The sequence below is a fragment of the Enhydra lutris genome, unplaced genomic scaffold, assembly GCF_002288905.1.
Source record: "Enhydra lutris kenyoni isolate GAN:26980312 unplaced genomic scaffold, ASM228890v2 scaffoldscaffold2, whole genome shotgun sequence".
Taxonomy (NCBI): Eukaryota; Metazoa; Chordata; class Mammalia; order Carnivora; family Mustelidae; genus Enhydra; species Enhydra lutris.
Window position 1 is genome coordinate 11,603,437 of NW_019154086.1, and position 18,908 is coordinate 11,622,344.

General features: G+C 40.7%; 1 protein-coding gene across 1 annotated transcript in view; it reads right to left on the reverse strand.

Moving 5' to 3' along the window:
• LOC111148271 (ubiquitin specific peptidase 13) overlaps positions 1-18,908 on the reverse strand; it is a 107,651-nt gene that overhangs the window by 11,949 nt on the left and 76,794 nt on the right. The window contains exons 14-19 of the mRNA XM_022504743.1: positions 17,914-18,002; positions 15,437-15,559; positions 14,050-14,076; positions 10,230-10,373; positions 5,812-5,978; positions 4,055-4,208 (exon numbers count right to left, since the gene is read on the reverse strand). Coding sequence (XP_022360451.1) covers positions 4,055-4,208; positions 5,812-5,978; positions 10,230-10,373; positions 14,050-14,076; positions 15,437-15,559; positions 17,914-18,002 — 704 coding nt within the window. The remainder of the gene's footprint in view (positions 1-4,054; positions 4,209-5,811; positions 5,979-10,229; positions 10,374-14,049; positions 14,077-15,436; positions 15,560-17,913; positions 18,003-18,908) is intronic.

Here is an 18,908-nt window from a genome sequence, read left to right on the forward strand (position 1 = left end):
TCCCTCTGCGTTCCCCCTGCTCATGCTCTTTCTCTCTCAAATAAGTAAATAAAATCTTTAAAAATAATAATAGTAATAATAATTGCTGTCACCTTCTGAATGTAAAAATAGCCCCATTATTGGAAACTCTTTCTGTAATTGTCTTTTTTTTTAAGAGTTTATTTATTTATTTGACAGAGAGTGAGAGAGAGCACAAACAGGGAGCAGCAGAGGGAGAGGGAGAAGCAGGCTCCCAACTGAGAGGGAGCCCAATGGAGGGTTCAATCCCAGGACCCTGAGATCATGACCTGAGTCAAAGGCAAATGCTTAACCAACTGAGCCACCCAGGCACCCATATAATCATCTTCTATTTAAATAACAATTAGCTGACCTAAAATTAGGTATGTAAATTATGGTACGGCTATACAATGGGGTATTATTAATACACATTCAGTGATCTAGACATATATATATATATGTACATCCACAGTTAGGGGGAGCCAGGTTATAAAATAGCATTTATAAAATAGCATGTAGAGGGGTGCCTGGGTGGCTCAGTCGGTTAGGCGGCCCACTCTTGGCTTTGGCTCAGGTTGTGATCTGAGGGTCGTGAAATCAAGCCTGGCCTCCAGCTCCATGCTCAACATGGAATCTGCCTGAGAGTCTTTCTCCGTCTCCCTCTGCCTCTCCTGCTCGAGCTTTCTTTCTCTCTCTCTCTAAAACAAACAAAAAAAATCTTTACAAAATAGCATGTATAGAATGTTTTATTTTTATAAACATTTGTATTTGTATTCATTTTATATTTGCATAGAAAGGTCTAAAGAATATACACAAGGCATTAACAGTGGTTATGACCGGGTAGTAGGATTAGAAGTAGTTTTTATTTTCTCTTTTTATAAATCTGCATTTTCTCAAGCTCTTAAAATTATTAAATACATTTTTAATTATAAGAGAAATAAAAAATAAAAAAATTCATGTGACTGACACATGAATTCAGGTGCTAATGCAGCAAAGTACAAGAAATCACCTTTTTCTTTTCCTGTGACTTATGCAATGTAACACAAAATGGTGCACTCCCAATTCCTCCATCTGGCACTTGGAGGAGGCAGCACAAGACTATTCCTGTGGCCACTACCTCCTGATCTTCAGCCATTCTTCATTCAATCATTAATTCTCTGATCACCTCCGGTGCGCAAGACACAGTGCTGGAAAGGCTACTTTAAAAACATCCATTCCTCTTAAAAATCAGATACAAAATGCATTTGATGAGTCAGGCTCTTTTGGATTTTGGTAATTAAAATTTTCACCTACCACTGCTTTTAGCTTCAGTATATCCTGTACTTGATGTCTCACAGTGCATCTCTGTCTCCTTCTCTACCCTCACCCTAAATGTGGGGGAAGTGAAGAGGGAGACCACTGACCTTGGCCCGTAGTGCCTTTAAATTAAAGGGTGCTTGAAAGCATCATCGTGACATCCCATTCAAGAGTGCAACTCAAAAACCAGCAGGGCCAGGAGTACTAGAAGATCACTCTGAGTTCAGCAAGCCCAAGGGGACGATGTGGCTGTTTCATATCATTAATGACCATCTTCAAGAGAGTGGCTGGTCCCTCCACGCTCCATCAGAAAACAGGAAAACCTAATGATCAGACTCACCCTCTTTCTATAGCCATGTATCTTGGCAGCTTTACAATGACCCCCATTGTGTGGTTTATTCCTTCTGTGAAGAGGACTCACCATCCCCAAAGAAAAGTCCATTACAGAAAATCAAGGAAGCCGTGAACCAAGACATGTAACACGTAATAAATCCCACTCATGAATTATTGAATACCATCCATTACAGCTTTTAGAATTTTAGGCAAGGCACTGATTTCTAAAAAGTAATACAAGGCCCTTTAGATGAATATGGAAGTTGGGAGAACTATATCTCATCTTTTTTTACCTAGTCGGGATTATGAGAGTTTCAGTAAAGAAATTCCTGTTTTATATAAAAGAAAATCTCCCTCGCACCCTCTATGTCTAGTGGCAGATCAATACATACATTTTATATCTGGTAAAATGACTAATGAGTAGGCCATTAATGAGAGCTACAGCTATCTGATTACTGGAACAAATGCTGCTAATGTAAAATTAAAAAAATTTAAAAAAATTTTTTTTTTTTTTTAGAAAGAGAGTGCGATGGGGGAGGGGCAGATGGTGAGAGAGAGAATCTCAAGCAGGGTCCATGCCCAGCACAGAGCCTGACATGGGGCTTGATCTCATGACCGTCAGATCATGCCCTGAGCTAAAACCAAGAGTTAGATGCCCAACCAACTGCACCCCCAAGCACCCCTGTAAATGTGAATTTAATTAAATCCAGTAATTTTTTACTTGGTACTTTCTATGTGCTAGACACCATGAGCTTTATGAAAGTAAAATAGCATCTGCCCTCTACAAGCTCCCAAACAGGTACATAAATATTTACATAAATAATTTTATCACCAGATGAATTTGATACTTCTTTTTTTTTTAAGATTTATTTATTTATTGAGAGAAAAAGCACAAGCAGGGAAGAGGCAGAAGGAGAGAGTGAATCTCAAGCAGACTCCCTGCTGAGTGCGGAGCCCAGCGCAGAGCTCAATCTCACAACCCTGAGATCATGACCTGAGCTGAAATTAGGAGTGGGATGCTTAACTGACTGAGCCACCCAGGTGCCCCTGAATTTGATACTTCTAATAACAGAAGAATAAACACTATGTCATAGGGCTTGGGGCACATGCTCTGGAGGCCGACGACCTGGGTTGGAATTCTGATTCTACCCATCACTAGCTAACCATGTGACCTTAACAAACTTAACCTTCTCTTCTACCTCAGTTTCTTCACCTATAAAATGGAGATAATAATGATATCTACCTCATAGGATTATTGTGAGGATTAAACATGGCACAAATGGAAATATTGTTAATGTTGGTGTAATTATTACTAGCACAAGATAAGGAAGAACTAATTCTGAAGGTCTGGGAAAGCAATCCCATGGAATGGAATCTGTGGCCAAGTTGTGAATAATGGTAAGGATTTTAGTGTGCCATGATGGGAGAGAAGGGCATTTCTCAATCAAGGATTAACCTGAGCACAGGCCTAGAAATAGGAAGAAGGGGGTTAGTGCCCTGACGAGGCTGGTGGTATGGCTATGGTTCCAGGTGTCTGAGCTAGAGGTAGGGGGATACAGAAGAAATAACACTGAGAGATGAGATATGCTGCCATCTGCCTGCAGGAGGTAACAAATGCCAGCTAACAAGCCTAAACACTTTCCAGAGGTGATCACAGCCCAAGAAGCAGGGCATCACAACGGTGAAGAACGTGGGATTCTAGATTTGAATTTTGGCTCCAACTCATAAGAGCTGTGTGATCTTGGGCAAGGTAACTAGCTTTTCTGTGCCTCTGTTTTCTCACACATAAAACAGATATGTTAAAGATTAAATGAGAGGTCATATGTAAAGTTCTTAGAACCAGTGCCTGGTGCATAATGACACATATGTGTTCCCTTTGAAAAGGCAGAGTGCTGTGGGACCCTTGATCTCAGAGTTGTGAGTTCGAGCCCCAAATTGGGTGTAGAGATTACTAAAAAAAAAAAACTTAAAAAAAAAAGGTAGATGACTGGCCAATGGCATCTCTTCCTGCCCTCTTGATTGGTCCTTCAGAAAATTATCAGCAGTTGGTATGGTCAATGACAGGGTCAAGGATATAAGATTGCTTTTCAGTCATTCCAAAAAAATACTACCATGAAAGTAAATGTTCTCCTTTGGACAAAAACTTTCATGGTCCATGAAAAATAAATATCTCAAACGAATGGCAAAGTGACAGCAGGCACTAAACGTAAGCACACACACTTCTAGGGGACATGACTCTGAATTTGTCCCAGACATTCTCAGATCACCACGGCCATGCAAAGTGGCAAAATGCATCATTTATGTGAAGGTAGGATCTGGGTTAACTTTTGGATGACGGCAAAGGTATTAATATGAGTAGGGGGAGGGAAGGGCAAGAGCCGAATGTGTGGTCACGACTGCTCAGACAATCTCTAAGGCAAGAACTTACTTCCAGATCCATCTTTGACTCTAGGTCCTTCAGGCTTGGCCTCAGAAATAATGTTTGCATTGGCGTTATTCTCCATCTCGATCACAAAGTCACTGTCCTCCTCAAACTCAGGGTGACTAAAGATCCAATCCAGTGCTCTTTCCAGGTTATTATTCTAATAAAATAAAACATTTTTACAAAGTATGCAGTCCCAGGGCCTCATTATATCCTGACCACTTGAACCAGGATGTCAAGCAGATAAGACAGGAGGCCTGAATTCATTAGTCCTAAGTGCCTCTGAGAGCAAAGCTCTGACCCTGCATATGAAACGCACATTCAGCTGGCATTCTCCAAGTCTCCCGACTGAGGTCTGTAATTAGATTCACTGGGAAACAGATCTGAGCAGCAGATCAGCGTTCCAAAGTCCGTATCCGTCTTAGCTCAGCGTTTCTGCAGGCTGATGCTAATGATGGGGTATGGAACACCAGAGAGTCTGCCATTTGTTGGCGCCCGGCCCTTTCTTGGCCCCACTAACTGCACACACTACATTCCCTATCAACTGTGTTTTCTGCAGAGAATGATGCCAGACAGAGGGGGCCTACCATGAGGGCTGTGTTAGTGCCTCCTCTCCCTCCTCTCCCAAGCAGAGTTGTTGAATTGCAGTAGAGACAAGATTAGCATCTTGATTAATGATGACAATACTGCTTAGTTAGGTACATTGTTTCAAACTTAACTCTGCAGTTCAAACCAATCGACCATAAAAACATTGCCATCTTCCCCTGTTTGTGATATCACAGGCAGGTTTAAGAATTTGCTTAGACATCATCAGAATCGCCAATGAAACAGTCAGACAAGAAAAATAAGGGGGGCAAAGCAAGTACCCTGAATGAAACTAACTCTGCTTGAGATATTTCAAGCTCATTAAAGGGAAACAGATTGTTCCAACCACACTCCGGGAGTCAGTTGAGAGCCACTATGACAATGGACCCTTGCAGGAAACCGGTCAGGATAGATAAGCAGGAATTAGTAGCAGACAACCCCTCAAAAATATACAGGTGTGGCAAGGAAGGATGGATTAAAAAAATAATAATAAAAAAATAAAATAAATAAAAAATAAAAAACAAGAACTTCCTTTCAATATTAAACAAATATCTACCCTGAGAAGGGAAGATTTCCACCCACCATCTAGTTTATGGTCCCTTCTCTCCTGACAACATCAGGAAGTACATGAATACCAGAAGAATCTTCTCCCTCCACAGACACAGAAGTGGAGAATTCCCAGAAGCCTTTAGTCTTCTCTATGAGGACTTCTGAGAGACATTTCTTTAAGGTCTTGGTATCAGAAAAGCAAAATTTGTCCCAAAGAACTGTCTTATTGAATATGGACTCTCATGCATCTCTCTGTGCTCTAAGGCCACAAGGAATCTCCAAGTCAAATCCTGGAGCCTTGCTAATAACAAACACTCAGATGATATGGAGTTTCTTTCAGTTTTGGTCTTTCAGTTTCTTTCATCTTGTCCCAGCTGTCTCCCTGGGTTTTTTGTGTGGTTTTTTTTTTTTTACTCCTTATTCTTAAACTGTATAATTTCCCCCAATCATTTATTTTAGCTGTACATAGAATATATGCAAATAAATCTCTGTGGGCCATGGTGGGGTACAGAGTGAGACAAACATGATTCAAAATGATCAAAGGACACTGGAAAGTCTCCACTGCTGCTGACAGAAAGACACACTGCCTATACTAAGAGGAGGGCATTCGCACAAACTCATGTGCTTACTGTGGCTCGTAGCGCCTGAACAGCCTGATTTCGATGGAATCCCATGGAGGTAATGATAGCTACAATTTCCTCCGGAGGCTGGTTATCCAATCCGGTAGCACCAAAAACAGAGGCTCCAGCAGAAGCTGCTCCTCCATAACCAGGTATGGTCAGTGGTTCGGCAAAATCTGGGGAAGAGAATCACACTCAGACCTTTTCCTAGGTCTCTAAGACCTAGTCCTAAAATAAACAATACTTTTGCAGCAACATGGATGGAACTAGAGAGTGTTATGCTAAGTGAAATAAGTTAATCAGAGAAAGACAATTATCATATGATTTCACTCATATGTGGAATTTAAGAAATAAAACTGAAGATCATAGAGGAAGAGAGGAAAAGTAAAATAAGACAAAACCAGAGAAGGTGACAAACCATAAGAGACTCTTAATCATAGGAAACAAATTGAGGGTTGCTGGAGGGGAGGGTGGGTAGAAGGATAGGATAACTGGGTGACGGACATTAAGGAGGGCATGTTAAGTAATGAGCACTGGATATTCTATAAGAATGATGAATCAAAGACCTGTTCCTCTGAAACCAATAATACATTATATGTTAATTAATTCAATTTAAATTTTAAAAATGTTTAATTTAAAAAAAGGAAATAAACAACACCATGCAGCTAAGAAGGAAAAATACCTTAAAAAGTTCTAATAAATAAGACGGTACTGACATAAGGATAAATCTATAGATCAACTGAATAGAATTCAGAGAGTCCAAAAATAAACCCACAGATTTATGGCCAATTGAGTTTTGACAAGGGTACCGAGACCATTCCAATGGGGACGGGATAGTCTTTTCGACAGATGGTGCTGGAACAAGTGCATGTCCACATGCAAGAGAATGAAGCTGGATGCCCATCTCAGGCGATATTCAAAAATTAACTCAAAACAGCTCCCTAACCTCAATGCAAGAGACCTTGAGTAAGCAACATTTCTCAGAAACGATACCAAGAGCACAAGTGACAAAAGAAAAAATAGATAAATTCAACTTTATCAAAATTAAAAGTTTTTGTGCTCCAAAAAATGCCATCAAGAAAGTGAAAACACTGACAGAATGAGAGAACATATTTGCACATCATGTATCTGGCAAGGTGCTTGTATTCAAAATATGAAAAGAACCACTCACCAATATAAAGACAACCTCCTTAAAAATGGGCAAACGGTTTGAATAGACATTTCTCCAAAGATACATAAATTACCCACAAACACAGGGAAAGATGCTCTACACATCATTAGTCATCAGGGAAATGCAAATGAAAACCACCGTGAGCTACCATGTTCCCATCCACTGAAATGGCTATAATAAAAACAACAGTAACAAGGGTTGGAGAGGATGTGGAGAAACTGGAATGCTCACCCTTTGTGACAGAATGTAAAACGGTACAAACAAGTGAAAACCACTTTGGCAGTTCCTCAAAAAGGTAAACATGGAATTACCATATGACATAGCAACTCCACTCAAGAGAAATTAAAACATGTTCACACAAAAATGTGTATTCAAATGTTTATAGCTACAGTATTCACAGTAGTCAAAAACTGGAAACAGCCCAAATGTCTATCAACAGATGAAAAGATAAATAGCTTGTGTCCCTACAGCAAAATATTCTTAGTGGTAATAGTTGCACAATTCTGTCAATTTACTAAAAAACACAGAAATGTACACTTCAAATGGGTGAATTATGTTGTATATGGTGAATTATATCTTAATAAAGTAGACAGAGGCAAAATCTTACTAAACAGCCCCATTTTTTCATGTACATTTTTCTATTTCAAGTCCTTATCATTTATTAGCTAGTAGTATGGGTGGACCTCAATTTATTGCACTTCACCTGATTCCACTTTGCAGATAATGCACTTTTTACAAATAGAAGGTTAGTGGCGACTCTGTGTTGAGCAAGCCTACTGGTGCCATTTTTCCAACAATGTTCGCTAACTGCATGACCCTGAGTCACATTTTGGTAATTCTCACAGTATTTCAAACTTTCTCTTTATTAGTATATTATGTGATCTGTGATCTGTGATATTTGATGTTACTGTTGTAATTGTTTGGGCGCTCCACAAAATGCACCCATATAAAACAGCAAACTTAATCCACATGTTGTGTGTCTTTTGACTCCTCCACTGACCAGCCATTTTCCAGTCTCCCTCTTTTTAGGCCCCCTTATTCCCTGAGACACAATATTGAAATTAGGCCAGTTACTAACCATACAACGGCTTCTAAATGTTCAAGCAAAAGGAAGAATCACACATCTTTCACTTTAACTCAAATGCTAACGTGACTAATCTTAGAGAGGAGGGGATATTGAAAACTGAGATAATCCAAAAGCTAGGCCTCTTTACACCAAAGAGTCAAATTGTAAAAGCAAAGGTAGAATTCTTGAATTAGAAGGGCTCCTCTGGTGAACACACCAATGATAGAAAGCACAGCAGCTTCACTGTTGATGGAGAAGGTTTTAGAGGTTTAGACAGAAGATCAAACTAGCCACAACATTCCCTTGAAACCAATACCTAGTCTAGAGTAAAGCCCTCCCTGTCTTCAATCTATGAAGGCTGGGACGGAAGCTGCAGCAGGAAAGTATGAAGCTAGCAGAGGCTGGTTCACAAAGTTGAAGGAAAGAAGCCATCTCCATAACATAAATGAACAAGGTGAAGTAGCAAGTTACCAGCCATCTATTGGAAGAAGATGCCATCTAGGGCTTTCATAACTAGAAAGGAGAAGTCAATGCCTGGCTTCAAAGTGTAAAAAGATAGCTGAACTCTCTTATTAGGGGACAATGCAGCTGGTGACGTTAAGTTGAAGCCAATGCTCATAGACCATTTCAAAAATCCTAGGGCTCTTAAGAATTATGCTAAATCCATTCTGCCTCTGCTCTAGAAATGGAACAAAGCCTGGATGGCAGCACATCTGTTTATAACACAGTTTACTGAATATTTTAAGCCACTGTTGAGACCTACGGCTCAGGAAAAAAAAAAATTTCTTTCAAAATAAGACTGCTCATTGACAATGCACCTGGTGACCCAAGATCTCTGACGCAGACAAACAGTGAGATTGATGTTGTTTTCGTGAATACTACCACAACATCCATTCTTCAGCCCATGGATCAAGGAGTGATTTCAACTTTCAAGTCTTAGTATTGAAGAAATACATTTTGTAAGGCTGTAGCTGTCACAGATTCCTCTGATGGATATGGCAGAGTAAACTGAAAGCCTTCTGGAAAGAATCCACCAATCTAGATGCCATTAAGAACACTTGTGATACATAGGAAAGAGCTCAAAATATCAACGTTAACAGCAGTTTGGAAGAAAATTCCACCCTTCGTGGGTGACTTAGAGGCGTTCAAGACTTCAGTGGAGGAAGTCGCTGCAGACGTGGTGGAAAGAGCAAGAGAACTAGAATTAGAAGAAGAGCCTGAAGGTGGGACTGAGTTGCTGCGATCTCATGATAAAATTTTAACAGATGAGCATTTGCTGCTTATGGATGAGCAAAGAAAGCAAACGGTTTCTTGAAATAGAACCCACTCCTGGTGAAGATGCTATGAAGACTGTTCAAATGACAACAAAAGACCTAAAATATAACATAAACTTGGTTGACAAAACAGCAGCAGGGTTTGAGAGGATCGACTACAATTTTCAAAGAAGTTCTACTGTGAGAGAAATTCCATCAAATAGCATCACGTGTTACAGAGCAACCATTTATGAAAGGAAGAGTCAGTCGATGCAGCAAAAACAAAGTATTTTTCAATTAAGGTATGTACATTTTTAGACATATTACTATTGTACACTTAAAAGGCTACAGTATGGTATGGTATAAACATCACTCTTCTATGCACTGGAAACCAAAACATTCATTGGATTCACTTTATCATGATACTCATTTTACTGTGGTGGTCTGGGACTGAGCTAGCAACAGCTCTGACATATGCCTGTATATCCCACATCTTTACAGTGGTCATTGCTTGCTTTAAAAGGGTGAGTTATATTTCAAGAAAGCTAGTAGTGTTTTTTTTTTTGAGGCTGCAATAAGATTTTTATTATTTTTTTAAAATTTTATTTAATTTTATTTTTTTCAGTGTTCCAAAATTCATTGTTTATGCACCACACCCAGTGCTCCATGCAATATGTGCCCTCCATAATATTTTTTTTTAAAGAGTAAAGATGTGAACATTGTGACTTTGCTCCACAAGCAAAGCGCCCCCTCATTGCAGCAGAGAAAGTGAGCTGAGAGTGTAAATTATGAGGGGCAGAAGAAAGCAAGCTAAGAAGCTAAATTACAAGTTAAGTGTCATTTTCTGGGACCCATTCAGAGAACACCGAAGGACCAAGACTTAGCATCACTGACAACCCCATCAGACTCCAAAGCTATCCCCTCTCCAACCACTCACCTGGCTCTTCCATGTGAACAATGATCCAGTTGAAGGCCACTTCAGCTCCCATATTTCCAGTAAAGTACACAGCCTTCCGACACGCTTCTAGAGGGAAGCCCATCTCGGCCAGCTGCATCACTGATGACTCATCAATGTCCGAGGCTACGGAGCACAACAGAACACTCTGGTATAAAAACGTAAACTCTCTTTCTCCTCACCCTAGCTTCTCCTCATCCACCAGCCACATGCTATCCAAAGAAAATGCTCTTCTGTTTGGTGTATAAATGGTGTTTTAACTTTGCTTTGTTTGAGTTCATCTAAATATTATGCCATTTGAGCTTAAATATCTTTGACCTAAATAGGAATCACAATAACCACCTAGACGATCCAAGCACTGATAAACAATTCCTTAATTTCATATGGGAGATTGGGTGTATTCCCAGAACCACTGCAGTCTCTCAGATCCTTCTCAAGACCTCTCCTACAGCCGTCTCTCCTATCACTGAAAGCTGAAGAGAAAAGCTTTAAATCTCATAGGAAGTTATGCTGGGTCTTTAAGTGTATCAGCTATCAAAGGAAGTAATCAGCTCTGGGAAATGGAGAGCCCAAATGCTAAGTATGGAAGGACACAATATGTTCTGTAATAGTATACATTTAAGATATTAAAAGAAATAGCTTTAGGGGGGCCTGGGTGGCTCAGTGGGTTAAAGCCTCTGCTTTCGGCTCAGGTCATGATCCCAGGGTCTTGGGATTGAGCCCCGCGTCGGTCTCTCTGCTCCGCAGAGAGCCTGCTTCCTCCTCTCTCTCCCTGCCTGCCTCTCTTGCCTATTTGTAATCTCTGTTTGTCAAACAAATAAATAAAATCTCTTTAAAAAAAAAAAAGAGATAGCCTTATAAACCTAATGTGGGCTTAGACACAGAGGGTTTTCTTTTTTTCTCATAATGACATATAGATACTGGTAAAGACGTATGTGTATGTGTCTGTATGTATGTGTGTGTATACATGGACACAGATAAGCACATGTATCTATACATAATGTATAAAACATACATAAAAACCTATAGGCATGTGTGTATATACATACATGTATGTGTACACAGATATACACAGAAATATGTGTGGTTATAATACACATGTACATGTGTGTATATACATACACCTGTTACATTTTATGTATACACATTTGTATGTGTATATACATGTGCATGTTTATATGTATACATACACATGTATATAAACCTACATAGTGCTCTCAAATTATCCAACAACTGGAGGGAAACAGGAGCACAAAATATATCCCTTATGTTTTCTACATCCTGAGGTGTCTAATCTACTGAAAATTCTGCCAAAGATGGCAACTAGGAGAACTGAGTAGTAGCAGTAGAAATGAGGATTAGAGGTATCTGTTCTATAAAAACTATATTGAAAATGTGTTTATCAGGGTGCCTGGGTGGCTTAGTTAGTTAAGTGTCTGACTCTTGATTTCAGATCGGTCATGATCTCCAGGTCGTGAGCTCGAGCCCCGCCTTGGGCTCCATGTTGGGCATGGAGACTGCTTAAGATTCTCTCTCTACAGGGTGCATGGGTGGCTCAGTTGGTGAAGTGACTGCCTTCGGCTCAGGTCATGATCCCAGGGTCCAGGGCTCCTGCTCAGTGGGGAGCCTGCTTCTCCCTCTCCCTCTGCTATTCTGTCTGCTTATGCTCTCTCACTTTGTCAAATAAATAAGTAAATAAATATCTTTAAAAAAAAAATATCTTTCAAAAAAAAAAGATTCTCTCTCTGCTTCTCCCTCTTCCCCCTCCTCACCACCTTCCCACCCCCGGCACTCTCTCTTTCTAAAAAGAAAAAGGAAATGTGTTTATCAACGTTCTCTTTTACAAGAGAACATCTTTTCAATACCAGATTTTAAGAAAGCAATGATTTAGGACAGCAGTGATTCCCAAGTTGTGTTCTATGATAGCCTGATGTCCTAAGAAAGATGTCATTATTGAACCACAAAACAAGGGGTTTCCATGGCCAAAGAAGTCCTAAAATCTACATTCTCTATTCTCCCCTTAGAAATTTACAATGTGCGTTAGCACAGTGAAGACTTAAAAATCCTGTCATAAAGACTCCTGCATTTAAGGAAACTAGGAAACTCTTTCTACAGAACACCTTCCAACATCTTGTGAGACTCTAATGTTCCCTACAATGTAATTTAGGAAGTGCAGCTCAATAAATGGTTATGGGTATCTCTAATAACAGACTGAAAACGTATAATTCCATTTTTGTGAAAAATAAAGTAAGCAAAGCACAGGCCAGTGGAAGGATATACACCAAGTGTTAACAATGGTTATGGATGAGTGATGAAACCATAAAGGACACTTACGGTTAACCCACAGTTTGTAAATATCTTTTTACTCCCATAATAAGAAAACAATTAAAGTTATTCTTTAAAAATCTGAGAAAGGTGGGGTGCAAATGTTAAACAATCCCAGATAATTCTATTTTCTCCCGTTGAGAGTACAGGTAGTTGCTGATAAGACAGCAGGCTTAGATCTGGGAGGAAATCAATGGCCAAGCCCTAAACACTAGAGACCGGCTGAGTGCTCTGGGTAAGAGACAGACTCCTCTGGCGCAGTCAGTGATAAACCCGCATCCCTTCCCCTGGGCCAAAAGCCTTACAGAACAGCTCTCTGCAGAAGCAAGAGCAGCCCACAGACCTCTCACATTCCAGAAAAGGTCACATGGCTGGAAAAGCACACTTGACTCCTAGCCCAGATTCTGGTCCCAGCTCTTGGGTCTCTGAAGTTTCCTAAGTCTCAGTTTTATACTCTGTAAAAGGTTACCTGCCCTGTCCTTCTTACTGTGATAATCAAATGAGAAGCTGGATTTTGTATGAACAGTAAAGTTATATAGGATCGGAAGGATTTGTAAAATAATAAACACAGTATGACTCATGGTAACCATTCCAGAGTAATATCAACCATTGTTATTGCTATAATTAAATTATTCACAGAGGCAATGGTTTTCCCAAGACCCTCGCTGACCCTGACAGTTTCTAGCAATGAGCAAATCGTAATCGACCAAGGAGAGGAAATGTGGAGGTCTAATCCACATGATCAATCATTTGCAATGTAAAACACATGAACTTGTAAAGTAACAATGGTTTGTCTCTGGAAGGTCTTTGTAGACGGAAAGATTCGGAGTATTTAGTGTTAAACACTCCCCCTTCCTCCTAATTAATATCTAAATACTCATCATAAATGGTTTATTGCATTCTTTTCAGAAAACCGAGAGTATCAACTCCTATAAGATTAAGGAACTAAAAATCTATAAAATTAACACACAATCCAATGACACTACTAACCTTGAGAGTATTAATTAATGCTACCATGTCCCGTCAATCATGAGTCATCTCTACATGTCCATCAGCAGGAATGGAAAAAAAATGCCTGGCCACTGTGCCATCACTGCATCAAGAGCCCTACTCGTGGCCAGAGTGGAAAGAAAGGGCATCATGAGCCCACCTTCACACATGCAGAGACTAAGGCTCAGAGAAGTTAAGTAAATTTTTCTAGCTTGCAGTCATAAACGTCAGGGCCAAGTTTCCAACCCAGGGCCAGTTGGCTTTCAGGCTGATGATCACTCTCCTGAGCTACAGAGTCACTAATCACCATGTCACTGGTTTACATGTGCTGCTAACTGAACTTGCAGACAAAGAATCCCTCCCACCCAGGAAAAGCTGCACACAACCACATGGCAAGAACAATGCCCCTTTATTGAATTCCCACAGATAAATGTCAGACCAATGACACTGGTGTAGGACACTAAGAAAAATTTCGAAAGGTACATACGGTCTATCAGTTGGTTCATCAGGCGATCTGGAAATTAATGGAGAGGCAGAGAATGAGATCAATGCACAGCAAAGAGTTTTAGAGAAAGAAAAAGAGTCCCTGCAGGGCAATCCCTAATCCCTCACCCCTAGGAATCCCATGCTGTGGTCAACCCCTCAGCACCCCACCACACACACCACCCAGCCTGTACAACATGAAATAATTACAGTAGGGAGTAAAAATAAACAGGTTTCAAGCATTTCAACCAGATAAAACATGATGCTCTGGTTATCATCTTAGTGAACTAAATAATTTATCTCCCTGTATTTCTAAGGACTCCGTATAATTACAAACCAAGGATTCTGTTAAGAACATCAGAGAAAGCAGGAAGAGGGCTAATAAACCATCCTGTACTCCTCCAATGCTCCTGATCTCTGCTCTCTGGCCCCTTTAGTGGACCACTCTTACCACATAACCCAGAGTGTCCCACGTACAGGCCCCTTCTCTACTCTCCATACTCTACAGTTTAACATCTGACTTAGTGTCCGAGAATAATGGAACATAGGTGCCAATCTCGAATCCTATCTTGAGTCTCCTGGATTCACCTTACCCTTCTTCTGCACCTGAACATGGTCACCAAGAATATTCAGTGCTCAACTGATGAGAAACCTTTGGAAGAGGGGCCCAGTGTGCTCTAGCACTATTAACTGACCTAATTAACTGATTAAAAAGGTAAACAGTAAGTAAATAGGTAAGCAAATGAAAACAGAATGAAACTGATTTCATCAGTAACTGAGCTAAAAATAAAACCAAGATTTTTTGAAACTGTCCTTCGATCCACAAAAGTGAGACAATTATTATCTGCTTGTCATTTTCCCTTAAAAAGTTAAATATTCTAAACAAAAATCTCACTCCCTCGCTATGAAGCAGTGACAAAGCTGGGCAGGTGAAATGCAGTCAAGATTTTTAAAACCAACACACACTACTGAATTTCCCCTTTGGGTTGTCCAGAGGACTCCCAAGATGACACAGCTCCTCAAGATTGAGAGCCTACTGAAAACACGCTCCTTCTCTTCCCCATGGGCCAATTTATTTGAGGGAAGGAGAGGGAGGAAGGGAGGGGAAGCCAGAGACTGCATAACCTAAAGACTATTTTGGAGATTTGCTGCCCTCTATTGCCAGTGATTTCTGCAGGTCCGTTTCAACTACCCGTGACGGGTCTGTGTCTTTTCCCATGTCTACCTGAGGTTTAGAGTTGCAACCAGGCCTCACTACTGTGCATTTACAGTGGGTTACAACACAGGAAGATGGCCAAGGGACCACAGAGTGGTGGAAGATAAGAGACTCTTCCACTGGGGGTGGGGTGGGTAGAAGGGTAAGAGAGCAACCTCCTGGCAGACAATGGTACCTTTTGAGTCATCAGGAATGACTATAGGGGGGCTGATGTCCGGAAGTTCCTCTTCTCCTGGCTGTAACCCCCTGGCTCGGAGATGATTGATATCAAGTAGATCTGGCATATCAATAGAAACATCTACAAAGTGAAAGAGATTACATTCACCAGACTCCCCCAAAACCCACAATTGCCCCCTAAAACCAGCACCTCTAGCTCTTATGTGCATGTGTCTAGGCAGAGCTAAGGGATGCTTTTCAGTCCCCTCGAGTAAATCCCCAGACCAGGAGACTCACTGAGACTAGTTACATTTAATGGAGAAGCAGGGGGAAGATACAGAGCGTTTCACACTGAACAAGCCAGAGGTTGCAAACTGGGAGCCCAAAGACCAGTTGTAGCAAACAGAATGTCGGATGTTTCTAAAATGTTGGCGACAAATTCCAATTTTAAAATCAGAAGATTTCATTTAAAGATCCGTATTTCCAGCTTATTTTGAAAAACAAATATTCTTATATGGTAACAACTGCCCTGGGGCTTATCTTCGGTTTCCACTTCAGACAATATGTGCCCTACAAGATTGTAGGGCACAGACCCCACTGCTCTCGATTGCCCCCATGGCCCTGAGCATCATATTCGCAATTCTGATTCTTCTGGTAAGGAAATGTCTTTCTAAGCCACGTCTTTATCCAAAGTGGAAATACCCAAGAAAGGCTAAGATAGCTAGGCTACACATTTCTTATATCCAATGTACTCCTGCCATTTACCTTATCCCCCTGTCCATATGAGGCAGTGGAGTTTGCAACCCCTAGATTATGCCTTTTCTCAGATCATGAAGGACCCTGTGATCATTCTCAAGGTAATAAAGAATGAAGTCTTAAAGAAATAAATTCAATCTTAAGTGTATTAGTCTTGGGAAATTTTTTCTAACTTCTCGGGTCAGTTGTTACTGTACTGACTTACTCGAATACAAAATTTAACAGTCTAAGAGCCTGTTGAAATTTAGTGTTATATTCAGATACAATAATAATGAAAAATGGGTCCAAATGTTGTTGGTGTGGGATAGGTCTGCCAGGCTAGCAAACAGAGCTTGAAAATACCATCCCCAAAACCAGTTATGATGCCAGGTACGTAAATCTTATTTTAAAACAACAACCCGAAGAAAAAGCTTAGTTAAAAAAAATTTTTTTTTTCAATCTCAGGGAGCAGCAAAAACAAACATAATGTCCGACCCACAAAATCAATACAACTGTTCTCCAAAGAGAAATTCAGGTTCACTAAAGCAGGCTTCGAGGCTCCTTTAAATTCAGCAAGTCTATGAAATCTGATCTGGAGTTTTTATCCTTTACGGAAATTCCAAGGACAGAGAAAAATAAGAACGCTGCTTCCAAAGCAGGTGAAAGCCTTTAGGAGAAAGCAGTTTTCTCTCAGGTCCTTCCCATGTCCACAGAGGAAAGGCTGAGTGAGGAGCATGCTGGCCGCAAAATCATTCCACCAGGAAATCAAAGGTCTACTGCAGAATCAGTCAGCACCCTCCATCCTGTCACGTGGCAAACAAGTGCCCTGACAACTGAGCGCTGGAGGTTCCCGGGGAAACCAGCCTGATTTCACATTCTTTTCACCTACACTCTCCTGAAGAGCCGGTGAGTGCTTAATTAACCAGTGTAAGGCCTGAGTTGTTTTTCAAGCACTCAGAAACATAAAATGTTTAAAAGCCTGGCAAACAGTCTGAGGTACTTGCTTGAGAAACGTGTCCTGCCGTGGCATGGAGGACAGCCTAAAAACAACTCTGACGTTGGATCCTAATAATGCAGAAAAGGTTCTTGTACATCCTCTGGAAAACTCAAACCTCTAACAAGGGTCGAGGGCCTTTATAATTCACAAAAAAAAAAAAAAAAGCCCAAGGAAGCCAAAATCAAATCCCTTTTTTGACGATTTAAAGCAACTGGCAGTACTCATTATTAATAAAATCTGCGTGATGTAAGTGACTGTCATTAGCCACACCCACCTGCTTTGGAGGCCAAGGAGAGCTAATAAGAGGAGCATGTATCTTCAGTTACCTGTGCCTCCACGTGTGGTCTTTGGACTAGCAGTACCAGCAGCATCAGTATCACCGGGGAGCTTGTGAGAAATAAAGAATCCCTGCCCCCCACCGCCGACCTACTGAATTAGCACCTGCATTCTGCCAAGATCCCGGGTGATTTGTATGCATGTTAAAGTTTGGAAAGTATTGTTGATTTGATAACGTGGGGATCCCATTTTGACTCTTAGAATCCAGCCATTCCAGAACACATTATTAGAGGGGTGGGGAACACGGGGTGATTTTTATTGTCAGTGCATATCATATACCCTTGACTTGAAAGAGAAAGGTGGGGATGATGGAAAAAGAATGCAATCGAACGATTTCTGAGAGCCAACCACACGGGCCCCCTTCACATGCCATTTCTTTCCAATGGCCAATTTGATGTGTTAAGCAAAAGCATGCAAAAGATACCTACCAAATTTTTTGGGAACCCAGTCAAGACCAAAAGTGAACTTCTTTATCTGCACTACCAAGTATTCAGGGAATGAGGCAAAGCGAGATGTTCTGGGAAACACAAGGGGATTAGATCAATGAAACAAGGCAATAAGAATCGTGGCTATAGTTCATGAAGCATCACAAGCTTTGCCCGACGCATACCTGGCAGTTCCAGCGACTGCACCGAAGAGGAGGGACAGGCAAACACCATCAGTTGACCCAAGTACCCACTCCCAGTCACTCGCCCTGGCCTTCTCACAAGGACAAATTTTTTAACAGAGGACAATGGTGTCCTTTGAGAAGGATCTGGGGCATGTTACAAAATTACACTTTCACTTTGCTGTGGCACTTTGCATCTCTGAAAAGTACTCTTCAACCATAGTCATCTGCTTTTCTCTAAAATCCTAGCTAGAATTTAGTACAGTGGGCCCTTGAACAACACAGAGGTTAGAGGTACTGACCCCCCACCATGCAGTCAAAAACCAATATGTAACTTTTGACTCCCCAAGAACTTAATTACTTATAGTCTACTGCTGACCAGAAGCCTTACCAATAATATAAAGAGTCAATTAACACATTTTTAGGTTATATGTATTATATACTATATTCTTACAATAATATAAGCTAGAGAAAATATAGCATTGTACTGTAAAAAGCCCACTGGACCCACACAGCTCAAACCTGTGTTGTTCAAGGGTCAACTGTGTGTATGTGTATACATACACATTACATTTGCAGGAGTGTGCAGGCATGCATGCACTCTGTGTTTATACGTGTGGTTTGAAAAGCTCCCAAGAGATGCTGACATACCCCCAATCTCCACTCCCACAGAGAATCACTATCTTATACCACAAAGTTGGCATGAGGAGGGTTCATTGGAACTTTGGTTGAGGTTGACTATTGGAAATGCCAAAGCTTCGGGAAAATATTACTGTATCTAAAATCCATGGATCCTAAAGGGGTGTGTGTGTGTGT